General features: G+C 45.0%; 1 protein-coding gene across 1 annotated transcript; it reads left to right on the top strand.

The window, feature by feature from the left end:
* Window positions 1–73: 73 nt before the first annotated feature.
* LOC130368669 (vomeronasal type-2 receptor 26-like) lies at window positions 74–27,985 on the top strand (the record flags this gene model as incomplete). Its single annotated transcript, XM_056573104.1, has 5 exons — window positions 74–127; window positions 972–1,095; window positions 21,971–22,863; window positions 23,200–23,251; window positions 27,894–27,985. Coding segments are annotated over 5 exons (1,215 nt in total), but the record flags the coding sequence as incomplete, so codon positions are not given.
* Between the last annotated feature and the right edge of the window lie 13 nt (window positions 27,986–27,998).

Raw genomic sequence — 27,998 nt, forward strand, 5'->3', positions numbered from 1 at the left:
TGAGGCGGGGCATCGCTGCGGCCGGTGATAGGCTGAAGGCTCTGTGATGTCACAACACCAGGAAGCAGCAAGAGCAGCGGAGAACAGTGAGGCCGGTTCCTTAGCAACGGGGGAACGGAGGACTAAGGTAAGTTAAAGTTAGATTTTTAATATTTGCAACCCGGGCATTGCCTAGATCAGTGGACTTCAACCTGCGGACCTCCAGATGTTGCAAAACTACAACTCCCAGCATGCCCGGACAGCCAACGGCTGTCCGGGCATGCTGGGAGTTGTAGTTTTGCAACATCTGGAGGTCCGCAGGTTGAAGACCACTGGCCTAGGTCTTATTTTCGGGGTAGGGCTTATATTGCAGCCCACCCCGGCTGGGTCTAGCTATGTACATCAAATGCCCCTTGCTAGAAAAGTAGATTCTTTTAAAACTGTACTTTCTAAATCATACCTGCCCACCCCAGTAATATTAAAAACTAAACCTAGAAATTGTGACTAATGAAAACACTTTGCATGGAAACAATGTTATTTGTTGATGTTACCTCCTACAACATAAGATTAATCTTTTACTGATAGCTAAATCAATACTTGAAGTATATTTATTACAAAAATGGATCAGAGAAGAGATTGTACTACGATGAGAAGGGAGGAATGAACACAGTTTATATGATATATAACTGGGTGATGATAAGAAAAACTCTTCAGAAAATTAACCATGTGGGCTCTTTCATGCCATGGAAATCACCAGACAAACAGCTTTACATCAATACATCATTGGTAACCTGGAAGAATGAAGAGGTACAAATTGGTGGATTGGGAAATAATTTTGCCCTGAATGAAATCTTTTTATAAATATTCAATTGTAACATGATTTTTTTTATCTTGCTTAAAACTTTAATGTTCAAGAATACCACAATTATTGGTCAGATATTTACTTCTATCTTTAGCAGAAGCCTTATTACAAAATGTGTTTCTCTTTATAGCTACCAAGATCTCAATGTTTGGAAAATTGTCCACCTGGTAGCAGGAAGATCAAGAATAAGAAGAAGCCGATCTGCTGTTATGACTGTATAATGTGTTCTGAAGGAGAAAGATCCAATATCACTGGTAATAATTATTTAAGTTCTGATCTAAAACAGTAGACTTAAGTGCAGAGTAATATAGTTCATAAGGTTAAAAAATGACCAAAATCCTTCAAGTTCAACCTATGACCCTACTGTGGTTATCCAGGGAATGGCTAAAACTCCTTTGAGTTAGTCATCAGTTGCCCCATAACAGAGGACAATTTCCTTTCTGACTCCATTATGGCATCAAGATAAATCTCTGGATCAATGTTTTTTCCCCATAAATCTAGTATCTATAACCTGTAATATTATATTTTTCCTGTAAAGTATCCAGGTCCCCCTTGAACTTGTTTATTGTGTCAGACATCACAACATCATGGAGCAGAGAGTTCCATAGTCTCCCTGCTTTTACAGTAGGGAATATCTGTCTGTGATGGTGGTGAATTCTTCTCTTCTCTAGACGTAGAGGATGCCCCCTTGTCATAGTTACCGGTAGAGATGAGCGAATCAAAGCTAATGAACCAAAATTTGTTACGAATTTCATGAAATTTTCGATTCGCAACAAATGTGAATATCGCTGCGATTCTATCACGCGAATCGCTTCATTAAATTCCATTTTACAGCGTTCCCGGCTAAAGGAGACCTAAAATGGCGGATCCACATGTGAGTACATGGAGCAGGGGATTATGGGAGGGCGGGAAAGTACGGCGGAAGGGGAAGTAGGCAGAATGACCCTGAATCACATGCGAGATGCAGCCTATCAGCATTCATTGACCCCTGTGATGTCACAGCCCTATATAATCGGCAGCCATCTTGCTGCTGCTCATTTCATCCATGCACTCAGCGAGAGAGAGAGAGAGAGGACGGACTGCGTGTGTGTGAATTGCTTATACCACAGCGCACCACTGAAACTGTTAGTCACATCAGCATTGTGGACAGGAGTGCAGAGTGCTTTGGTGTTCTCACTGAGAAGGATCTTACGATATATAAACCTCCTATTCACGTTATTGAGCATTGCATCAGAGAGGGGCAGATAGATTTTCGTTGCCTCATACATATCAACAAGCTGCCTGAACTTCATGAACCATCTTATCACCTTATGCGCAATTATGTGCTTTTTTTGCTCCACAAATCATCTGTTGCTTATAATTGTGTGTAGACTATAAAAAAAACTGTGCACATCATTCTTTACATTCTGTGACAGAGTGCAATATAGGGTTTAACCCCTTAAGGACCCATGACGTACGCGTACGTCATGAGTCCCGGTCCTGCGATATAACGCGGGGTCACACGGCGACCCCGAATCATATCTCGGCGGGCCCGACGTCATAGTGAAGCTGGGACCTGCCGCTTATAGCGCACGGCACCGATCGCGGTGCCGCGTGCTATTAACACTTTAGCTGCGCGCTCAAAGCTGAGCCGCGCGGCTAAAAATTAAAGTGAAAGTGCCCGGCTAGCTCAGGGAGCACGGCATAATCGCGGCATCCCGAACAGCTTTAGCACAGGAGGAGGTCTTCTTACCTTCTCCTCCGCTGTTCGATCACCGAATGAATGCTTCAAGCCTGAGATCCAGGCTTGAGAAATCAATCGCCGAAAACACTGATTGATCCATTCCTATGGAGATGCATCAATCAGTGTTAAAGATCAGTTAATCCAATGTTATATCCTCCTATAGGAGCTATAATATTGCATAAGAAAAGTGTAAAAAAATCATTAACCCTTTCAATTATCACTTCCCCTAATAAAAGTTTGAATCACCCGGCATTTCCAAGAATAAAAAAAAAACTGTGTAAATAAAAATAAACATATGTGGTATCGCCGCGTGTGGAAATTTCCGAATTGTAAAAATATACAGCTATTTAAACCGCAAGTTCAATGGCGTACACGCAAAAAAAATTCCAAAGTCCATAATAGCGCATTTTTGATCACTTTTTATGCCACAAAAAAGTGAATAAAAAGTTATTAAAAAGTCTGATCAGAACAAAAATGGTACCGCTAAAAGCTTCAGATTATGACGCAAAAAATGAGCTCTCATAGCACCCTGAACACAAAAAAATAAAAAAGTTATAGGGGTCAGAAGATGAACATTTTAAACGTATACATTTTCCTGCATGTATTCATGATTTTTTTCTGAAGTGATACAAAATTAAACCTATAAAAGTAGGGTATCATTTTAACCGTATGGACCTACAGAATAAAGATAAGGTATCATTCTTGCCGAAAAATGTACTGCGTAAAAACGGAAGCTCCCAAAACTTACAAAATAGTGTTTTTTCATCCATTTTTTTGCACATTGATTTTTTTTCCCGTTTCACCGTAGATTTTTGGCTAAAATGACTAAGGTCATTACAAAGTAGAATTAGTGATGCAGAATATAAGCCATCATGTAGAATTTTAAGTGAAAGTTTTAAAGAGTTATGATTTTTTAAATTTACGGAGGAAAAATTGAAAATGAAAAAACGGAAAAAGCCCGGGTCCTTAAGGGGTTAATCCCTGTTTCTTTTTCTTTTTGTGGTGCTGCACTGTTGTGTCCTGCTGCTGTTCACAATACGTTTTTTGCAGCAGACTGTAGTGCATTTGTCTGCCCTCATACGTGCATACCACATGCCTACATCAAAGCTGTCTACTATTCTGTATCTGTAACAAGTCAAGACACAGGGAGAGTCCTGGCAAAAGTAAACACCTGCTGGTGTTTTACAAAAATACAGATTTTTTCTGCGAATTGTTGCGCATTTTTCTGCCCTCATCAGTGCATACTGCATACGTACATCCAAGTAGTGTACCATCCATTTTGTACCTGTTAATCTGTCAGGGGCCTACATACTGTGAAAGTCCAAACAATAGTACTCACCGGCTGGTGTTTTACAAAAATACAGATTTTTTTCTGTGTATTGTTGTGCATTTTTCTGCCCTCTTCAGTGCATACTGCATACATTCATCCAAGTAGTGTACCATTTTGTACCTGTTAATCTGTCAAGGGCCTACATACTGTGAAAGTCCAAACAATAGAACTCACCGGCTGGCGTTTTACAAAAATACTGATTTTTCTGCGCATTGTTACACATTTTTCTGCCCTCATCAGTGCATACCGCATACGTACATCTAATTAGTGTACCATTTTGTACCTGTTAATCTGTCAAGGGCCTACATACTATGAAAGGACAGCCAAAAGTAATCACCTGCTGCTGTTCTAGACAAATACTGTTTAAAGAGTAGTGAAGTATATAAGCACTAAGTATGTCTGGCAGAGAAGTGCCAGGACGTGCACAGAGGAGTGGCAGAGGCCTAAATACTTCAGGCAGAGTTGGCAGCAGACTAGGGGCGAGTGGCAGCAGGAGTCGCAGCGAGAGGCCTGAGCTCCCGTTATCAGCCAGCAGTCGTGTCTCGACCAGCAACCCATCTGCCGTTGTTGATTGTTAACACGCTCATCCACTTCATCACAGGTGACATCTGACACCCCCCGTCAACAGTCGGTGGTTTCTTCAGACACAACCCTCAGTTGGCATTGCCCGGGAGCAGTCCCTGTCCTCCCATTGCCTTTGTCCTATGCTGTTCCCTCTCCTAGAGAAGTATCTTATTCTGTGGGTTCAGCTCCACTATTCACTGAGGACAATCTGATAGAGGACAGTCAGCAGCTACTGCCCAGCCAAGAAGGGGAGGAGACGTTCGCCACTTGCTCCGCTAGGCGGCCTAGTAGTGATGCGGAGAGTGATGTGGGAGGCTGTGTTGCCAGGGTTCAGGGTCCTGAAGCAGACACTGTTGGGGAACCTGAGGAGGACATCAGTGACATGCAGACACCTGTTGATGATGATGAAGCCAATCGCAATTGGTAGCAGGGTGCAGAAGAGGCTTCATCATCATCAGGAGAAGAGAGTTGCAGGTTGCCCTTGAGGCAGCAGCTGAGCCAGCAAGGCGGTAGCACGGTTGGCAGTCAGTATGGTGGCAGGAGTGGAAATTCTGGAGCGAAACGTGCCCGGGGAAGACCACCTGCTTCGCAGCAGCCTACCTTTCCGGGACGTAGTGGAACTGGTGTTCCTGGAGATGGCGCCAGTAGCAGTAAATTAATGTAAATTAGTGTGGACTGTAGGTGGGAAAATCAGCTACTCGGCGGTGTGGCAGTTTTTCATCAAGCGTTCGGAGGAGGTTCACGTAGCCACATGCAAGATATGTCAGCAGAAGGTGAAGCGTGGCCAGGGTTCCAATGTCGGCACCACGGCCCTGCGTCAACACATGCTTCGCCACCATAAAGCAGCCTGGGAGAACCGTGGCTCCGATGAAGTGGTCCAGCCTGCTGCATCACCCAGTCGCCATCCGCTCCCTCCTTCATCCAGCCAAGGCTCCACCACCTCAGCTGAAGGGAGCTGTGTGTTAAGCCCTCCTTCTGTCGCTCCAGATGCTCCTGCTTCTCCCACTTTTAGTCAGCCATTCCATCAACAAACCATCGGCAAAGCCATGTCCAAGAGACAACAGTTTGCGCCCACTCATCCAACGGCGCAGAAGTTGAATGGGCTCCTGTCCAATTTTCTGATGATGCAGTCACTCCCTTTTCAAGTGGTGGACTCTGCACCTTTCAGAGAATTGACGGCTTGTGCAGAGCCGAGGTGGAGAGTCCCAAGCCGTCATTTTTTTCTTTTAATTTCTTTGCGAATAAGGCAGTGCCAGCCCTGCATACGTTTTTACAAGACAAGGTGGGCCAGTCCTTGAGCCTGTCGGTGTGTTCAAAAGTGCACGGCAGCGCCGATGTGTGGAGCTGTAACTACGGGCAGGAACAATACTTGTCTTTTACGGCCCACTGGGTAAATGTGGTTCCGGCACAGCCACAGCAGCAACTTGGACAGATCACACTGCTTCCTCCTCCATGCTCTCGCTCTCAGGCAGTTGGTCCTGTGACAGTGTGCGACTCCGCCTTCTCATCCTCCACCGTGTCCTCAGCCTCCACTGCACATACAAATCTTGGTGGCTCTACATCGTACCATGTGTGTAGGGCACGGCGGTGTCAAGCTGTTGTTCACATGGTTTGCCTTGGCGAACAGAGTCACACAGGGGAGGAACTGTTAAAGTTAATTTGTCAAGAAATCCGAGTATGGCTTACTCCATGAAATCTGGAAATGGGAACCATGGGGACCGACAACGGGAAGAACATCGTGTCCGCGCTGCGACAAGAAAGTGTGAAACATGTGCCCTCCATGGCACACTTGTTGAATCTGGTTGTCAAGCACTTCCTCAAGTCTTCACCCCATTTGCAAAACATCCTAAAATTGGCAAGGAAACTGTGCAAGCACTTCAGCCACTTGTACACCGCAAAGCACACCTTCCTTGAGCTGCAGCGTCAGAACGGTATCCCACAACATAGTCTTATTTGTGAAGTTGCCACACGTTGGAATTCCCCCCTCCATATGTTGGACAGACTATACTAACAAAGAAAAGCAACCACAATTTCTTAATGATCCAAGCAGATAGGAGTACTCCCCTGTGTAACTTCAATGTGAACCAGTGGCAGCTCGTACGTGACACCTGCTGTTTGCTGAGGCCCTTTGAGGAAGCCACATTATTTGTAAATTGCCTGGATTATGGCAAGAACGACGTAATTCCACTCCTACATTTCCGACAACAAATGATTGAAACGATGGCTGGGTATGGCAATGGAGATGTTGCGCCTACATCTCAAGACTACATGAGCCCTGTGGGGGCTGAACTGGAGGAGGAGGATGAGGGGCAGAGTGGAGCACAATTTAGGTTGGATGAGATGGCCGGTGTTTCTTGTCATCAGACAGGAGAGGAGGAGCAGGAGCAGCCAGAGGAGCTAGGGGGTTATGAGGAAGGCGAGACAGAGGACCCAGACACACCGTGTCAGTATGCAGTGGAGATGGAGGCAAGTAGTCCCTCCGAGTCACTGGCACAAATGGCACGATGCATGCTCAGTTGCTTGCGTAGTGACCCCCGAATTGTCAAAATTCGTCAGCGGGATGACTTCTGGGTCTCCACCTTATTGGACCCTCGCTACCATCCCAGAATGGGAGCCTTTTTTATACCCACTGAAAGGGAGGACAAACTGACCTACTACAGAGAGATCCTACGTAGCCAGTTGGCCGATGCCTATCGGCGACATGGTACATCCACTCGCAGGTCTGACTTGGGGGGCCCTCTGCACTCACCTTCCACTGCCATGGCTGCTGGGGATAGGAGGGATGGCAGAAGCAGTACCAGCTCCATCTGCAGCAGCCTGAGTCTACAGTCGTAGATGAGTAGCTTTCTTCACCTGCATAGTGAAGCAACTCATCAGCAGCAGGTGGACATGGAGCAGGACCTGCAGGTGGTGGCATACCTTGACATGGCCATGCCAACATACATTGAAGATCCGCTGGACTTCTGGGCAGCCAAACTTGATTTATGGCCGACAACTAGCAGAGTTCGCCCTGAAAAAGCTGTCCTGCCCGGCAAGTAGTGTGCCATCACAGCGGGTGTTTAATGCGGCCGGGGCCATAGTCATCCCAAGGCGAACTCGTCTGTCCACGAAAAATGTCGAGAGACTTACCTTTGTGAAGATGAATCAGGGATGGATCAGCCAGGATTTCCAGCCACCAATGCCAGATGCCTCAGAGTAGATTGACCATGCTGCTACACCAACACTTCACAATTATGGTTATGAAACCCTCTTGGGTTATCAATTAGGGTTATTAAGCCCTCTTGGGTACTGCGAATGACTGCTCCTGACTCATCCTGTGTCTTTCAGGAACTACTTGTCTCGCTGATGCTTCTGGGGCCTTTAATTTTTGGAAGTTTAGCAGTAGCTAAATACATGCTTAATACGAATTTCAACATTGATCTTTCAATGTAAGGGGTTATGAAACCCTCTTGTGTACTGCGAATGCCTGATCTTGACTCATTCTGTGTCTCTTTCAGGAACTACTTGCCTCACTGATGCTTTGGGCCTTGGGCCTTAAGTTTTTGAATGTTTAGCAGTAGGTAAATACATGCTTAATGCAAATTTCAACATTGATCTTGCAATGTGAAGGGTTATGAAACCCTCGTGTGTACTGCTGATGTCTGTGCCTGTGTCTTTCAGGAATTACTTGGCTTACTGATGCTTCTGGGCTTGGGACTTAAATTTTTTGGATGGTAGCACTACCTAACATGCATTTTCACTAGAGATTTCAGGGGTTGTGAACCCATCTTGTGTACTCATGCTGCTTCCTGCTCCACTCTGTCAGCCCGTTGGTCCTTTGACTGTGTGCTATTCCGCCTCCACATCCTCCACTGTGTCCTAAGCCTCCACTGCCCGGACAAGTCTCAGTGGCCATTCAGCATACCATGTGTTTGCGTTGGCAAAAAGTCTTGGAAACAATGGCCTGTCAGGGCAATGGAAATGTTGCGTCTACATCTCACGGCCACATGAGACCTGTGGGGGCTTGTTAGATTTTGCCCTTTCTACCCACACGACGGGGTCCGGGACACTCAAACTTTGATTTAAATTTCAACTAAAAAAATCTGACATTTCAATGTTCTCCTCATGCATTAGCCAACTCCAGGCTGTGTCATTCAGGCAATATATGGTTTACTGATACCGCTGCTGTGCCTGGGAAATTCAAATTTTATCATAGGTAGCACCCGCTATCCAAAATCTTCTTCAAAAATGTCAAAAATTGTTGTGTTTTTGGGGGGGATTGTGAGGCCCTGGTGTGTACTCGTGCATCAGCCAACTCCAGGCTGTGTCATTCAGGCAATATATGGTTTTCTGTTGCCGCTGCTGGGCCTGGGTCTGGGAAATTAAAATTTTATCATAGGTAACACCCGCTATCCAAAATCTTCTTCAAAAATTGTTGTGTTTTTTGGGGCCCTTGTGTGTACTAACACCCGCTATCCAAAATCTTCTTCAAAAATTGTTGTGTTTTTTGGGGCCATTGTGTGTACTCGTGCATCAGCCAACTCCAGACTGTGTCATTCAGGCAATATATGGATTCCTGATGCCACTGCTGGGCCTGGGTCTGGGAAAATCAAATGTTATCATAGGTAGCACCCGCTATCCAAAATCTTCTTCAAAAATTTCAAAAATTGTTGTGTTTTTTGGGGCGATTGTTAAGCCCTGCTGTGAACTCATGCATCAGCCAACTCCAGGCTGTGTCATTCAGGCAATATATGGTTTACTGATGCCGCTGCTGGGCCTGGGTCTGGGAAATTCAAATTTTATCATAGGTAACACCCTCTATCCAAAATATTCTTAAAAAATTTCAAAATTGTTGTGTTTTTTGGGGGGGATTGTGAAGCCCTGGTGTGTACTCGTGCATCAGCCAATTCCAGGCTATGTCATTCAGGCAATATATGGTATTCTGTTGCCGCTGCTTGGCCTGGGTCTGGGAAATTCAAATTTTATCATAGGTAACACCCGCTATCCAAAATCTTCTTCAAAAATTTCAAAAATTGTTGTGTTTTTTGGGAGGATTGTGAAGGCCTTGTGTGTACTCGTGCATCAGCCAACTCCAGGCTGTGTCATTCAGACAATATATGGTTTCCTGATGCCACTGCTGGGCCTGGGTCTGGGAAATTCAAATCTTATCATAGGTAGCACCCGCTATCCAAAATCTTCTTCAAAAATTTCAAAAATTGTTGTGTTTTTTGGAGGGATTGTGAAGGCCTTGTGTGTACTCGTGCATCAGCCAACTCCAGGCTGTGTCATTCAGGCAATATATGGTTTCCTGATGCCACTGCTGGGCCTGGGTCTGGGAAATTCTAATTTTATCATAGGTAGCACACGCTATCCAAAATCTTCTTCAAAAATTTCTAAAATTTTTGTGTTTTTTGAGGGGATTGTGAAGCCCTGGTGTGTTCTCGTGCATCAGCCAACTCCAGGCTGTGTCATTCAGGCAATATATGGTTTACTGATGCCGCTGCTGGGCTTGGGTCTGGGAAATTCAAATTTTATTATAGATTGCACCCGCTATCCAAAATCTTCAAAAATGTAAAATGTTGTTGTGTTTTTTTTGGGGGGGATTGTGAAGCCCTTGTGTGAACTTGTGCATCAGCCAACTCCAGGCTGTGTCATTCAGTCAATATATGGTTTACTGATGCCGCTGCTGGGCCTGGGTCTGGGAAATTCAAATTTTATCATAGGTAGCACCCGCTATCCAAAATCTTCGGTTTAAATTTCTAAATTCATCTTTTAATCTTAGGGATTGTGAAGGCCTAGTGCCTACTCATGCTGCCAACACCTCCACGCTGTGTAATTCAGCCACTATATGGTCTCCTCATGCTGCCAACACCACCACGCTGTGCCATTCAGCTACTATATGGTCTCCTCATGCTGCCAACACCTCCATGCTGTGCCATTCAGCCATTATATGGTGTCCTCATGCTGCCAACACCTCCACGCTTTGTCATTCAGCCACTATATGGTGTCCTCATGCTTCAGCCTCATCCAAGCTTAGTCATTCAGCCACTATATGGTGTCCTCATTCTGCCAACACCTCCACGCTTTGTCATTTAGCCACTATATGGTCTCCTCATGCTGCCAACACCTCCACGCTGTGTCGTTCAGCCACTATATGGTGTCCTCATGCTGTCAAAACCTCCACGCTTTGTCATTCAGACACTATATTGTGTCCTCATGCTTCAGCCTCATCCAATCTTTGTCATTCAGCCAATATATGGTGTCCTCATTCTGCCAACACCTCCACGCTTTGCCATTCAGCCACTATATGGTCTCCTCATGCAGCCAACACATCCACGCTATGCCATTCACCCACTATATGGTCTCCTCATGCTGCCAACACCTCCACGCTGTGTCATTCAGCCACTATATGGTGTCCTCATGCTGCCAACACCTCCACACTATTGTTGCTGTAATTCAGCAACAATATGGTCTCCTCATGCTGCCAACACCTCCACACTGTGCAATTCAGCCCCTATATGGTCTCCTCATGCTGCCAACACCTCCACGCTTAGTTATTCAGCCACTATATGGTCTCTTCATGCTGCCAACACCTCCACGCTGTGTCTTTCAGCCACTATATGTTCTCCTCATGCTGCTAACACCTCCACGCTGTGTCATTCAGCCACTATATGGTCTCCTCACACTGATGCAACCACAAGGCTCTGTCATTGTGCTGCTCTGCGGCAGTGATTCTAAAAGTGAAGCCGGTAATCTGCATGTTATCTGAATAACAGTATTATTTCACTACCCCAGCACACTTCATATGTGTTTTAGAACACAGCAAAGTGTTCTATACCCCTATAGAGGCTGTATGTAGGCTAGAAATAGCCTTTTTTAATATAGATTCGCCGCAAAAAAATTTGGATCGAAACAAACTTTTTCGGAAATTTCGGCGAATCGGCCGAATCAAATTTTTGAAAAGTTCGCTCATCTCTAGTTACCGGCCTAGGTTTAAAAAGATCACTAGAAATATCTCTGTACTGTCCATTCATATATTTGCGCATTGTGATCAGATCTCCCCTAAGACATCTTTTCTCTATACTAAAAAACCCCAAGCTTGATAACCTGTCTTGGTCCTGTATGTTACGCCGAGCGCTCCGGGTCCCCGCTCCTCCCCGGAGCGCTCGCTACACTCTCCTCACTGCAGCGCTCCGGTCAGATCCACTGACCCGGGGCGCTGCGATACTGCCTCCAGCCGGGATGCGATTCGCGATGCGGGTAGCGCCCGCTCGCGATGCGCACCCCGGCTCCTGTACCTGACTCGCTCTCCGTCGGTCCTGTCCCGGCGCGCGCGGCCCCGCTCCTTAGGGCGCGCGCGCGCCGGGTCTTTGCGATTTAAAGGGCCACTGCGCCGCTGATTGGCGCAGTGGTTCCAATTAGTCTGCTCACCTGTGCACTTCCCTATATCACCTCACTTCCCCTGCGCTTCCTTGCCGGATCTTGTTGCCATCGTGCCAGTGAAAGCGTTTCCTTGTGTGTTCCTAGCCTGTGTTCCAGACCTCCTGCCGTTGCCCCTGACTACGATCCTTGCTGCCTGCCCCGACCTTCTGCTACGTCCGACCTTGCTTCTGCCTACTCCCTTGTACCGCGCCTATCTTCAGCAGTCAGAGAGGTTGAGCCGTTGCTAGTGGATACGACCTGGTCACTACCGCCGCAGCAAGTCCATCCCGCTTTGCGGCGGGCTCTGGTGAAAACCAGTAGTGTCTTAGAACCGATCCACTAGCACGGTCCACGCCAATCCCTCTCTGGCACAGAGGATCCACTACCTGCCAGCCGGCATCGTGACAGTAGATCCGGCCATGGATCCCGCTGAAGTTCCTCTGCCAGTTGTCGCTGACCTCACCACGGTGGTCGCTCAGCAGTCACAACAGATAGCGCAACAAGGCCAACAGCTGTCTCAACTGACCGTTATGCTACAGCAGTTACTACCACAGCTTCAGCAATCATCTCCTCCGCCAGCTCCTGCACCTCCTCCGCAGCGAGTGGCCGCTTCTGGTCTACGCCTATCCTTGCCGGATAAATTTGATGGGGACTCTAAGTTTTGCCGTGGCTTTCTTTCCCAATGTTCCCTGCACCTGGAGATGATGTCGGACCATTTTCCCACTGAAAGGTCTAAGGTGGCTTTCGTAGTCAGCCTTCTGTCTGGAAAAGCCCTGTCTTGGGCCACACCGCTCTGGGACCGCAATGACCCCGTCACTGCCTCTGTACACTCCTTCTTCTCGGAAATCTGAAGTGTCTTTGAGGAACCTGCCCGAGCCTCTTCTGCTGAGACTGCCCTGTTGAACCTGGTCCAGGGTAATTCTTCCGTTGGCGAGTATGCCGTACAATTCCGTACTCTTGCTTCAGAATTATCCTGGAATAATGAGGCCCTCTGCGCGACCTTTAAAAAAGGCCTATCCAGCAACATTAAAGATGTTCTGGCCGCACGAGAAATCCCTGCTAATCTACATGAACTCATTCACCTAGCCACTCGCATTGACATGCGTTTTTCCGAAAGGCGTCAGGAGCTCCGCCAAGATATGGACTCTGTTCGCACGAGGCGTTTCTTCTCCTCGGCTCCTCTCTCCTCTGGTCCCCTGCAATCCGTTCCTGTGCCTCCCGCCGTGGAGGCTATGCAGGTCGACCGGTCTCGCCTGACACCTCAAGAGAGGACACGACGCCGCATGGAGAATCTCTGCCTGTACTGTGCTAGTACCGAACACTTCCTGAGGGATTGTCCTATCCGTCCTCCCCGCCTGGAAAAACGTACGCCGACTCCGCACAAGGGTGAGACAGTCCTTGATGTCTACTCTGCTTCTCCACGTCTTACTGTGCCTGTGCGGATGTCTGCCTCTGCCTTCTCCTTCTCTACTATGGCCTTCTTGGACTCTGGATCTGCAGGAAATTTTATTTTGGCCTCTCTCGTCAACAGGTTCAACATCCCAGTGACCAGTCTCGCCAGACCCCTTTACATCAATTGTGTAAACAATGAAAGATTGGACTGTACCATACGTTTCCGCACGGAGCCCCTTCTAATGTGCATCGGATCTCATCACGAGAGGATTGAACTTTTGGTCCTCCCCAATTGCACTTCTGAAATTCTCCTTGGACTTCCCTGGCTTCAACTTCATTCCCCAACCCTGGATTGGTCCACTGGGGAGATCAAGAGTTGGGGGCCCTCTTGTTCCAAGGACTGTCTAAAACCGGTTCCCAGTAACCCTTGCCGTGACTCTGTGGTTCCTCCAGTAACCGGTCTCCCTAAGGCCTATATGGACTTTGCGGATGTTTTCTGCAAAAAACAAGCTGAGACTCTACCTCCTCACAGGCCTTATGATTGTCCTATCGACCTCCTCCCGGGCACTACTCCACCCCGGGGCAGAATTTATCCTCTGTCCGCCCCAGAGACTCTTGCCATGTCTGAATACGTCCAGGAAAATTTAAAAAAGGGCTTTATCCGTAAATCCTCCTCTCCTGCCGGAGCCGGATTTTTCTTTGTGTCCAAAAAAGATGGCTCCCTACGTCCTTGCATTGACTACCGCGGTCTTAATAAAATCACGGTTAAGAACCGCTACCCCCTACCCCTCATCTCTGAACTCTTTGATCGCCTCCAAGGTGCCCACATCTTTACTAAACTGGACTTAAGAGGTGCTTATAATCTCATCCGCATCAGAGAGGGGGATGAATGGAAAACGGCATTTAACACCAGAGATGGACACTTTGAGTATCTGGTCATGCCCTTTGGCCTGTGCAACGCCCCTGCCGTCTTCCAAGACTTTGTTAATGAAATTTTTCGTGATCTTTTATACTCCTGTGTTGTTGTATATCTGGACGATATCCTGATTTTTTCTGCCAATCTAGAAGAACACCGCCAGCATGTCCGTATGGTTCTTCAAAGACTTCGTGACAATCAACTCTATGCCAAAATTGAGAAATGTCTGTTTGAATGCCAATCTCTTCCTTTTCTAGGATACTTGGTCTCTGGCCAGGGACTACAAATGGACCCAGACAAACTCTCTGCCGTCTTAGATTGGCCACGCCCCTCCGGACTCCGTGCTATCCAACGCTTTTTGGGGTTCGCCAATTATTACAGGCAATTTATTCCACATTTTTCTACCGTTGTGGCCCCTATCGTGGCTTTAACCAAAAAAAATGCCGATCCCAAGTCTTGGCCTCCTCAAGCGGAAGACGCCTTTAAACGACTCAAGTCTGCCTTTTCTTCGGCTCCCGTGCTCTCCAGACCTGACCCTTCCAAACCCTTCCTATTGGAGGTTGATGCCTCCTCAGTGGGAGCTGGAGCTGTTCTTCTACAAAAAAATTCTTCCGGGCATGCTGTCACTTGTGGTTTTTTTTCTAGGACCTTCTCTCCGGCGGAGAGGAACTACTCCATCGGGGATCGAGAGCTTCTAGCCATCAAATTAGCACTTGAGGAATGGAGGCATCTGCTGGAGGGATCAAGATTTCCAGTTATTATTTACACCGATCACAAGAACCTCTCCTACCTCCAGTCTGCCCAACGGCTGAATCCTCGCCAGGCCCGGTGGTCTCTGTTCTTTGCCCGATTTAATTTTGAAATTCACTTTCGGCCTGCCGATAAGAACATTAGGGCCGATGCTCTCTCTCGTTCCTCGGATGCCTCGGAAGTTGAACTCTCTCCGCAACACATCATTCCTCCTGACTGCCTGATTTCCACTTCTCCAGCCTCCATCAGGCAAACTCCTCCAGGAAAGACCTTTGTTTCTCCACGCCAACGCCTCGGAATCCTCAAATGGGGTCACTCCTCCCATCTCGCAGGTCATGTGGGCATCAAGAAATCTGTGCAACTCATCTCCCGCTTCTATTGGTGGCCGACTCTGGAGACGGATGTTGTGGACTTTGTGCGAGCCTGCACTATCTGTGCCCGGGATAAGACTCCTCGCCAGAAGCCCGCTGGTTTTCTTCATCCCCTGCCTGTCCCCGAACAGCCTTGGTCTCTGATTGGTATGGATTTTATTACTGATTTACCCCCTTCCCGTGGCAACACTGTTATTTGGGTGGTCGTTGATCGATTCTCCAAAATGGCACATTTCATCCCTCTTCCTGGTCTTCCTTCAGCGCCTCAGTTGGCTAAACAATTTTTTGTACACATTTTTCGTCTTCACGGGTTGCCTACGCAGATCGTCTCGGATAGAGGCGTCCAATTCGTGTCTAAATTCTGGAGGGCTCTCTGTAAACAACTCAAGATTAAATTAAATTTTTCTTCTGCATATCATCCCCAATCCAATGGACAAGTAGAAAGAATTAACCAGGTCTTGGGTGATTATTTACGACATTTTGTTTCCTCCCGCCAGGATGACTGGGCAGATCTCCTTCCATGGGCCGAATTCTCGTATAACTTCAGAGTCTCTGAATCTTCCTCCAAATCCCCATTTTTCGTGGTGTACGGCCGTCACCCTCTTCCCCCCCTCCCTACCCCCTTGCCCTCTGGTCTGCCCGCTGTGGATGAAATTTCTCGTGACCTTTCCATCATATGGAGAGAGACCCAAAATTCTCTCTTACAGGCTTCATCACGCATGAAGAAGTTCGCGGATAAGAAAAGAAGAGCTCCTCCCATTTTTTCCCCTGGAGACAAGGTATGGCTCTCCGCTAAATATGTCCGCTTCCGTGTCCCTAGCTACAAGTTGGGACCACGCTATCTTGGTCCTTTCAAAATTTTGTGTCAGATTAATCCTGTCTCTTACAAACTTCTTCTTCCTCCTTCTCTTCGTATTCCTAATGCCTTTCACGTTTCTCTTCTTAAACCACTCATCATCAACCGTTTCTCTCCCAAATCTGTTCCTCCCACTCCTGTTTCCGGCTCCTCGGACATCTTCTCAGTCAAAGAGATTCTAGCATCTAAAAAGGTCAGAGGGAAAACCTTTTTTTTAGTGGATTGGGAGGGTTGTGGTCCAGAAGAGAGATCCTGGGAACCTGAGGACAATATCCTAGACAAAAGTCTGCTCCTCAGGTTCTCAGGCTCTAAGAAGAGGGGGAGACCCAAGGGGGGGGGTACTGTTACGCCGAGCGCTCCGGGTCCCCGCTCCTCCCCGGAGCGCTCGCTACACTCTCCTCACTGCAGCGCTCCGGTCAGATCCACTGACCCGGGGCGCTGCGATACTGCCTCCAGCCGGGATGCGATTCGCGATGCGGGTAGCGCCCGCTCGCGATGCGCACCCCGGATCCCGTACCTGACTCGCTCTCCGTCGGTCCTGTCCCGGCGCGCGCGGCCCCGCTCCTTAGGGCGCGCGCGCGCCGGGTCTTTGCGATTTAAAGGGCCACTGCGCCGCTGATTGGCGCAGTGGTTCCAATTAGTCTGCTCACCTGTGCACTTCCCTATATCACCTCACTTCCCCTGCACTTCCTTGCCGGATCTTGTTGCCATCGTGCCAGTGAAAGCGTTTCCTTGTGTGTTCCTAGCCTGTGTTCCAGACCTCCTGCCGTTGCCCCTGACTACGATCCTTGCTGCCTGCCCCGACCTTCTGCTACGTCCGACCTTGCTTCTGCCTACTCCCTTGTACCGCGCCTATCTTCAGCAGTCAGAGAGGTTGAGCCGTTGCTAGTGGATACGACCTGGTCATTACCGCCGCAGCAAGTCCATCCCGCTTTGCGGCGGGCTCTGGTGAAAACCAGTAGTGTCTTAGAACCGATCCACTAGCACGGTCCACGCCAATCCCTCTCTGGCACAGAGGATCCACTACCTGCCAGCCGGCATCGTGACACTGTAATCCTCCCATACCATTAATTATATATGTCGCCCTCCTCTGCAACCTCTCCAGTTCGGCCATGTCCTTCTTATATACAGGTGACAAAAATTTAACACAATACTCCATATGTGGCCTGACTATTGATTTATACAGAGGCAAAACTATGTTCCTGTCCCAAGCCTCTATGCCCCTCTTGATATATCCCATGACTTTGTTAGCCTTGGAGTGCATTAAGAGAGACATAGAGGGTTGTGGCAAAAACATAGTTTTGCCTCTATATAAATCAGAAGTGAGACCACAAATGGAGTATTGGGTAATTTATTATTTTGTTTTCCATTTCAAATGTCTGTGCAGTAAAATAACAATTTATAAAGCAAATGCGCAAAAATAACACAGTGCAAATATTAATAACTAGTGATGTCGCTAACATAAAATTTTCCGTTCACGAACGGCGAATGCAAATTTCTACAAATGTTTGCGGACGGGCGAACCGGGCAAACTGCCATAGACTTCAATAGGCAGGCAAATTTTAAAGCCCACAGGGACTCTTTCTGCCCACAATAGTGATGGAAAAGTTGTTTCAAGGGGACTAACATCTGGACTGTGGCATGCCGGAGGGGGATCCATGCCAAAACTCTCATGGAAAATAACATAATTGATGAAGAGTCTGGTTTTAATCTATAAAAGGCATAAATCACCTAACATTCATAAATGGTTTTGAATAACATGCTTTAAAACATCAGGTATGATATTGTTTTGATCAGCTAGCGTAAGGGTTACGCCCTCTTCGCAGTGACAAACCAAACTCCCCGTTTAACGCACCGCAAACAACCACAACCAGTCCATTTGCATAACCCCAAACTCCTCATTTGCACAAGGTTGGATACCAAGCTAGCCATGTCTCGTTCCTTGTCCTCACTGATGTCATTGAAGGTCTCTTCCTCCACCCAGCCACGAACAACACCAAGGGTCCCCGGAAGGTGACAATAAGCCTCCTGGGACACCTGCTGTGTTTGGTCTGTAGGTTACCTGACTGCATAGGGGTAGGTGAGCCTGACTGCAGAGAATGAAAGGGTTAAATGCAGGGCCAAGACAGTGTTTCCCTCCCACTTTTCGAGGGGATAGGAGGGTCTTAAGGGATACGCCCAGAGGGTATATAAGGCTCATCCTTTCCCAGGCATGTCCTCTTTGGACTCACCGGCATCGTTGCAGCTCTGATGGCCAACGAGCTAGTGTGGACTGCTCTTCGGGAGCGGGTGCGGGCGGATGCCCGGGTGCCCTCTCTCGGCTGCTGGCGGAGCTTGGTGTCCCTGCTGCTCACATCCTCTATTCCCCCTGTTTCAGCTGCGGTGGTTCCTGTCGGCGCTGCAGTGCCTGCAGGGGATCGCCATACCTCCCGTCCCTCACGTCCTCCTAAAAGGCTCAGCCCCAGTCCTCCCAGGGCTTCAGTGAGTGGGAGGAGGGGATGCACAGCTGTGCGCTCCTCTTCCCTGGCAGGCAGCTCTATGGTAGCTGCAGCCTCAGCCCGGGTTGTAGCTTCGCCCCTACCTGGTCAGGTGGTGTCGGCTCCCACGAGTGCAGCACAGACAAGAACTGTTCCTATACATGCTGCTGCACTGTTATATACTGTCCCTGCTATGGGTTCTGGTGCCCCTGCTTCTTCCCAAGCCTCCTCTCATCTGCGGATGAGATCCCAGACACTGCTCCCCATGTGGTTACTGCTCCCATTGTGCCTTGAGGGGGTCCTGTAGTGGCTGGGCTGCACCCTAATCCCCCCCTTCTTCAGTTCTTAGTGAAATTTTGTTTGATGATCCCCCGTTTGTGGATGCCAGGCATACTGCTGGGGATTGTATGCATCCTCCTCTCCTGTCCTCCCTGCCTGTTCCTTCCCACCCCCACCCCCCACCATATCTGGAGACAGTGAGCGGACAATCTGCCCGCGACCGTGTGACCGTGTATCACGTGGGTCTGAAGTTCACAGTCAAAAAAGTTATTTTTTTTTTTAAATGTACACCACTGTTACACCAAATATGAGTTGCACTGGTGTGACACTGTGCCCTGGCAGGCCCTGAAACGCACACATGTGAAGGAAACTGACTGCTATTATTTTACAGTCAAAAAAGTGTTGTTTTTTTAAATGTACACTACTGTTACACTAGATATGAGCTGCACTGGTGTGACACTGTGCCCTGGCAGGTCCTGAAACACACACGTTTGAAGGAAACTGACTGCTATTATTTCACAGTCAAAAAAGTGTTTTTTTTTTAAATGTACACTACTGTTAAACCAGATATGAGTTGCACTGGTGGGACACTGTGCCCTGGAAGGCCCTGAAACGTTACAGTCAAAAAAGTTTTTTTTTTTTTTAAATGCAAGCTATTGTGACACCAGCTATGAGTGGTGGCACTGGGCAAGTGGGCACAATGTACGCTATGAGCCTGACACACACCCTGGCAGGCAGGCAACTGCAATTATATTACACAGGAGAAAAAAAAGCAGACTGATGTTCTAGCTCTAAAAAGGGCTTTTTGGGGTGCTGTCCTTATAAAAGAGATCACATGAGTCCTTCAGGACTGTAGTGGACGCTGAATACACTAGCCTAGCTATCGATTTCCTTATTAAATCAGCAGCAGCTACACTGTCCTCCTCTCACTAAGAAAGCAGCTTCAGAATAAATCTAAAATGGATGCTGTCCAGGAGGTGGGAGGGTCTTGGAGGGAGGATCTGCTGCTGATTGGCTGGAATGTGTCTGCTAACTGTGAGGTACAGGGTCAAAGTTTACTAAATGATGATGAATAGGGGGCAGATCGAACATCGCAAGCTATGTTCGCCGGGAACTATTCGCCGGCAAACTATTTGGGACATCACTATTAATAACTCAATATAATCCATGATGGTTTTGGCCAATATACAAGACATAAAATACCAATTTATAAAGCAAATGCGCAAAAATAACACAGTGAGAATATTAATAACTCAATATAGTCCACCACAAGAAAATTCACCTACTATGGGTTTCTTTAAATATATAGTATTCAGTGAAGTAGCTTTAGCTTGATAATAATTAGTGCTCAGACAAGGCAACAAGCATTATCTTCAAAAACAGAGAAAACAAGTAGTGACAGGAAAGCTCCCTCATTCAGTCGCAGGGAAGGGAGGTATACGCAGCAGGCATGCTCCACTGGAATGAGCTACAGCCGTTTCACACAGCACATGCTTTCTTCTGCTCATGGAAGAAGCATATGTCATTGAAAACTGTCATTGCTTGTTTCAGTGGAGCTTGTCTGCTCCATATCCCTCCATTCTGTGTGACTGAATAAAGAAGCTTGCTTGCAAATCTCTGGTAAGTGCAACTGCTTGTTTTCTCTGTTTTGAAATTAGAATGTAAATATAGTTATTTAATCCTTTCCTGTAGTTTAACCTCTTAAGTATGTAGGGCGCACCTGTACTCCCTATGCCCGATCCCGGTGTTTAAAATGGGGTTACGACGTGACCCCGCATCACAACGGGTCGGTCCCGGCTGCTATTCATAGCCTGGACCCTGGGCTAATAGCGTGCAGCACTGATCGTTGTGCTGCCCGCTATTAACCCTTCAGACGCGGCGATCAAATTTGACCGCCATGTCTGAAAGTGAAAGTAAACAGTTCCCGGCAGCTCAGTCGGGCTGATCGGGACATCACGAGCGGAGGTCCCTTTACCTGTCTGCCTGAGCTACAGGCTTGAGCAATCGAGCCCCTATCTCGCTGATCCATGCAAAGCTATGGCTTTGCAGGGATCAGCATAAGAGATCAGTGTGTGCAGTGCTATAGGTCATTTAGCCCCTTCCCTAATAAAAGCTTGAATCACCCCCCTTTTCCCATAAAGAAAAACTGTGTAAATAAAAATAAACATATGTGGTATCGCCACGTGCGGAAATGTCCGAAATATAAAAACATATTGTTAATTAAATCACACGGTGAAACGCGACAAAAAATTCCAAAGTCCAAAATAGCATATTATTGGTGACTTTTTATATCATGAAAAAATGAATAAAAAGCGATCAAAAAGTCTGATCAATAAAAAAAATTGTACCGATAAAAACTTCAGAACACGGCGCTAAAAAAGAGTCCTCATACCAGCCAGTACGCGAAAAAATAAAAAAGTTATAGGGGTTAGAAGATAAGAATTTTTAACATATACATTTTCCTGCATGTAGTTATGATTTTTTCTGAAGTACGACAATATCCAACCTATATAAGTAGGGTATCATTTTAACCGTATGGACCTACAGAATAAAGAGAAGGTGTTATTTTTACAGAAAGATGCACTGCATAGAAACGAAAGCCCCCAAAATTTACAAAATTAAATTTTTTCTTCAAATTTGTCGCACAATGAATTTTTTTCCATTTCACTGTGGATTGTTGGGTAAAATGACTAATGTCACTGCAAAGTAGAATTGGTGGTGCAAGAAATAACCATATAGCCATGATATGGAATTTTATGTGAAAAATTGAAAGCGTTATGATTTTTAGAAGGTGATGAGGAAAAAATGAAAATGCAAAAACTGAAAAACCCTGCGTCCTTAAGGAGTTAAACACTTATGTGTCCTTCTTTAACTTTCCCTATGTCTCAGCATATCACAAAAAGATGTTGCGATACTTAGAGATGTGTGTGAATTGAAGCCACTTGAGGCTTTTCCTAGCATTTTGCAATATTGTGTTAAATATATATATATATATATATATATATATATATATATATATATATATATATATATATAGAATAAAATATAATTTACTTCTGTGTCTTTCCAGATAGTGAAAACTGCATAAAATGTTTACTCATAGAATGGTCAAGCACTAAAAGAGATCGATGTCTTCCCAGGCAGGAGGAATTCCTCGCCTATTCTGACAGTCTCGCTATAACATTATTGACCTTTGCTCTTCTGTTTTGGACAATATCTGTTCTGATATTAGAAATTTTTGTCTCACATAAAAATTCACCAATTGTGAAGGCAAATAACAAGGACCTGAGCTTCATCCTTCTCGTCTCACTCTCATTCTGCTTTTTTTGTGTGTTTTTATTTATTGGTCGTCCTTCTGATAGAACCTGCAAATTTCGACAAATAGTTTTTGGCATCATCTTCTCCATCTCCGTGTCTCGTATATTGGCCAAAACCACCCTGGTCTATACGGCTTTTAAAATATCTAGACCTGGAAGTCCATGGAGACAGCTGATGGGAAAGAAAGTGTCCACATGTATAGTAGTGTTGGCCTCAGCCATTGAGGTTATTATCAGCATTATTTGGCTATACTTCTCTCCCCCATATCTGGAGCAGGACACACATTCCTATCAGAGAAGGATCATCATTCAGTGCAATGTGGGATCTCAAGTAGCCTTATTTGCTATTCTAGGTTATTTATTTTTCCTGGCAGCTATTAGTTTTACTGTAGCTTATTTGGCCAGAACATTACCAGATCGATTTAATGAAGCCAAGTACATCACATTCAGTATGCTGGTGTTCTGTAGTGTCTGGATTACTATGGTACCGTCTTATCTGAGTTCTAAAGGAAAATACATGGTGGCCGTAGAAGTTTTTTCTATATTGGCATCAGGTGCCGGACTTTTAGGCTTTATATTTTTCCCAAAGTGCTACATTATTTTCCTCAAGCCCGAAATGAATACAAGAAGGGGAATGCACAGGACTGTAAAATTATCATTTAGACTTAAAAAAAAAAAAATGTAACAGAAATAAATAAACGATAAATCATCTCTACTTTTTTTTTTTACCTTTACATGTTCTGTACTAGATTGAAATTAGTAACAATTTTCAAGGGTTCTCCATTTTAACCAAACATTAGCTAATGCAATGAAACATGTTAAACCTACATTCTACTGAAGTACATATATTTTGGAGGGTTTTCCTTGTGCCTATGTATTTATATTTAACTCTATTTATGGATAACAAGTAGCTAGTGTAGGTAACTACTGTTGAATATCATATATCTTGCTTGGTCCTTACCATTTATTCTGTCCTGAACAGTGTCCGGGGTTCATAGTCATCAAGGCAAAGTTTATAGAGCATAACATCCATAGTAAGAAAGAAGCAATGCACTCACCATTTCTTATGCATATTTCACTTCATATCCAGATCAACAACTTTCGATTTCGGACGCCAAGGGGAGGGTAGGGCGGATGCAGGGGTAGTGCATCTACACTACCCCTCCCTTGGTGTCTGACACTGAATGTTGTTGATCTGGATATGAAGTGAAATATATATGCATAAGAAATGGTAAGTGCATTGCTTCTTTCTTACTTTGGATGTTACGCTTTATTTATGGATAATTCAATGGCTGTAGATTTCTTTGCTCAGAATTTCTTGGCTTGGCATATTTATGATTAAATCTCTAGTTAACAGAATAGATGAAGAATGAACAATACATGAAATGCAAAAATAAAAGTTTTTATTATTTAGCTAATTAAGTTGAATGATTTAATAGATAGATGGGCCAACATTGATATATTCCACTCATAATCATATATCCTGATCCTTACTCTAAGTATAATTGATCTATTTAATTATAAATTGCATAACCTTACAAATATATTTAGATTTAATTTATAAGAAGGGACTTAAAAAATAACTAACTTCTCGCGCAGAATGTTCTGCGTATCTATGTCAATCCACGGCATTAACAAATATACTGAATATTCTGCAGCCTAGTCTGCGTTGTTAATTCATACTGTTGTTATCGGTTAGAAAAACAAACACCTCGCGCAGCTTGTTCTGCTCATTTATGTCAGAGCCGCGGCATCCAATTACAGAGCGACACGTCAGAATGATGTAAACCAATCAGCGTGGATGTAAACAAAACATCCACGCATGCGCATATGTACCCTCGGGATCTCCGAGAGTTTAAGTAGTCGCGCAGAAGCACGGGCGCAGCTACATGGATGGGGATTTCTCCAATCAGGTAAGAAGATCATCCCCCTGGAAGGAGTGATTGGTTAATTAACATGTGAGGCATAAGGACATGGATTGGGAGATGTTTAAGACTAGTTCTGAATGGACCATGCCGGTTGTCAATCACACTGAATACCAATGGAATTCTGTTTTTTGTTGTGAGATCACTTCCTATGTATGACATCACTAGACAGGAGGTTATCAAAACCCAAACAGAGCTCAAACACATGCCATTGACCCCATAGCCCTTGATAAAGCCACTGTCTTGTGGTGAAACGTTGGGGGGGTAATGTGTACACGTTTTTAATAACAGTGTTGTCCCAGTTCATATTGTTCTCTGGACTGCAGCCTGAGACAATTAGACACAAATAAATAGCATGTGGACACATGCGGCTTCTGTATTACAATATTGGAGACAGAACACTAGAAATTTTAAATGTTGGCAAAATAAAAGTTATTTTTTAGGAGTATAATTAATTTAGTGGGTGGTAAATTTAGGGTTTCAGTGATCACTTCTAGTGATCAATTGTAAATAGTAATTCTGCCACTATGTAGTCTCCTCCTGCTGCTGCCAACTCCACGCTGTGTCATTCAGCCACTATATGTTCTCCTCATGCTGCCGCCATCTCAACGCTCTGTTATTCAGCTACTATATGGTCTCCTCATGCTGCCTCCACCTCCACGTTGTGTCATTCAGCCACTATATGGTCTCCTCATGCTTCCGCCACCTCCAGGCTTTGTCATTCAGCCACTACATGTTCTCCTCATGCTGCCACCAACTCCAGGCTGTGTCATTCAGCCACTATCTGTTCTCCTCATGATGCCGCCACCTCCACGCTGTGCCACTCTGTGACAGTGATTCTGATAGCGACGCCTCTGATCTGCATGTCATACTGATTAACAGTATTATTTCCCTAACCCAGCACACATGCTATGCATGTTTTAGCAAGGCAAAGTTTTCTACACCTCTATTGAGCCTCTCTGTAGACCGTAAATAGCCATTTTTAATAGTGATTCATCACAAATAAATTCAGAACGAAACAAATTTTGGAGGAAAATTTTTCTAAATTACGCTCATCTCTATTGCTCAAGCCTGGATCTCAGGCTTGGAGCAATGGAGTGATGATCAGACAGCAGGAAGGAAGGTAAGCAGACTCCTGCTGTCCTCTCAGCTTTTCAGGATGCCGCGATTTCACAGCCCACTGAGCTAAACGGCAACTGTTTAATCCTGTTTTAGACACCGCAATAAACTTTGATCACATCGTCTAAAGGGTTAATACTGAACATCAGCCCAATCGGCTATGTCTGGTATTAGCCTGGTTGCTGATAGCAAATGGGACCCACTGCGTATGATGCATGATCTCCTGCTTAGCCCGCATCATACAACGGAATCTTGCAGTGGACGTAAATATAGGTCCATGTGTGGGAAGGGGTTAAACAAGCTTTATTTACCATGGGTTACCACATGTTGCTGTTACTAGTGTAATACAGGGCTTTAGATCTCTTAGGCAGTGTTCTACTTGTGCTTCGAGGCTTATTTAATTGTTTTTCACCAACAACTTTGGCAGGCACTGAACATTTCCCAAAAGTTTGACGTGCACGGCGAACTGAACTTTTCAAAAGTTCGCTCATCTGTAACACTGACTATAAAATACTGGTTAAAACAATCTACAGTATGGCTAATTTGTAAAATCAACCAATCGGTTGCTTTTTAGGGATTGAATCATTTTGCAATATACTGTATTTATTTATTAAAAAATAATTTATCCCCTTAAGAACCACAGGTTTTTCCATTTTTGCACTTTCGTTTTCTCCTCCTCACCTTTTAAAAATCAAATCCCTTTCAATTTTGCACCTAAAAATCCATATGATTGCTTATTTTTTGCGCCACCAATTCTACTTTGCAGTGACATCAGTCATTTTACCCAAAAATCAATGGTGAAAGGGAAAAAAAATCATTGTGTGACAAAATTGAAGAAAAAACGCCATTTTGTAAATTTTGGGGGCTTCCGTTTCTATGCAGTACATTTTTCGGTAAAAATGACACCTAATCTTTATTCTGTAGGTCCATACGGTTAAAATGATACCCTACTTATATAGGTTTGATTTTGTCGTACTTCTGTAAAAAAATCATAACTACATGCAGGAAAATTTATACGTTTAAAATTGTCATTTTCTGACCCCTATAACTCATTTTCTGCATATGGGGCGCCGTTTTTTGCGCCATGATCTGAAGTTTTTATCGGTACCATTTTTGTACTGATAGGACTTTTTGATCGCTTTTTATTCATTTTTTCATGATGTAAAAAGTGACCAAAATACGCTGTTTTGGACTTTGGAATTTTTTTTTTTACTCTGCGGTTTAATTAATGATATTTTTTATAGTTCGGACATATATGCACGCGGTGATAATACATATGTTTATATTTATTTTAATTTACATGTTTTTGTTTTTTATGGGAAAAGGGGGGTGATTTGGACTTTTATTAGGGAAGGGGTTAAATCACATTTATTAGCTTTTTTTGCAATGTTATAGCCCCTTGCATACACTGATTGCTAGCATTGTTCACTGCAAAGCCATAGCTTTGCATTGATCAGTGTTATCGACTAGTGTTGCTCACGAATATTCGCAATACGAATTTTATTCGCGAATATCGCATATTCGCGAATTCGCGAATATTCGCTAATATAGCGCTATATATTCGTAATTACGAATATTTTTTTTTTTTCACAGTACACATCACAGTGATCACCCCTCTCTGCTTCCAGCTTGTGTGGTGTAAAGAAGGCTCTAATACTACTGTGTGAGACTGGTGTGCGAATTTTCGCATATGCGAAAAATAGCATATGCTAAATTTCGCATATGCGAATGTTTGGTTATGTTAATTTTGAATATGCTAATTTTCGCATATGTTATTTTCGCATGCGCGACTTTTCGCATATGCGAAAATAAAACAACGAATATGCGAATATCCGCGAATATATGACGAATATTCGTCCATATATTCGCGAATATTCGCGAATTCGAATATGGCCTGTGCCGCTCAACACTTTTATTGACGGTCGATTGCTAAAGCCTGAATCTCATGCTTAGAGCAATCAATCGCCGATCAGACGTGCCTGAGGAAGATGAGTGACCCTCCGCTTGCATCCTAGCTGATCGGGACACCGCATTTTAACTGTGGTGGTCCAGATTAGCCCCACTGAGCAGCCGGAAAGTTTTACTTTCTTTTTAGACGCAGCGTTCAAAGTTGTCTAAAGGGTTAATAGCACACCGCACCGCAATCACTGCCACGCGCTATTAGCCCCAGGTCCTGGTTTCAGTTACATGCCGGGACGGACCCAATATGACACGTTATATCGCGGGAGCAGGCCACGGACGTAAATATACATCCGTGGTCATTAAGGGGTTAAAAAAATATATGCAAAACTAAACATCAAATATATTTATTAGAAAAAAAGTGATATGCTGATGGTGTTCTGTACATTTTGGTATCTATGAGCCTTGGTCATGAATGATTCAACATGATTGTTTTACTGAGTCATATAACGTAAGAATAGAAAAAAAATAAACAAAAAATAGTTTCTTTATTTCTGAGACTGGGACACATCTGGTGAGTTTAATCTTACTCTACAATGTGACAATGTGACTACAAGTAGATATATAGTGCGTGAGATGGTGCGAGCTCCGACACAGATGCACAATGTTATACAGATGTGTCCTATCTCAACTCATCTCTAAACTCAATACGTATAATGATGCATGTTGTTAGATCAGCAGCTTTCACAGCAACTTGAGGCCAATATTATGTTCAAAGTCCATTATGAAATATTTATTTCCTTTACTTCACCTAAGGAAAGATAAAACTGGTCACAAC

This window comes from Hyla sarda, chromosome 1, assembly GCF_029499605.1.
Source record: "Hyla sarda isolate aHylSar1 chromosome 1, aHylSar1.hap1, whole genome shotgun sequence".
Taxonomy (NCBI): Eukaryota; Metazoa; Chordata; class Amphibia; order Anura; family Hylidae; genus Hyla; species Hyla sarda.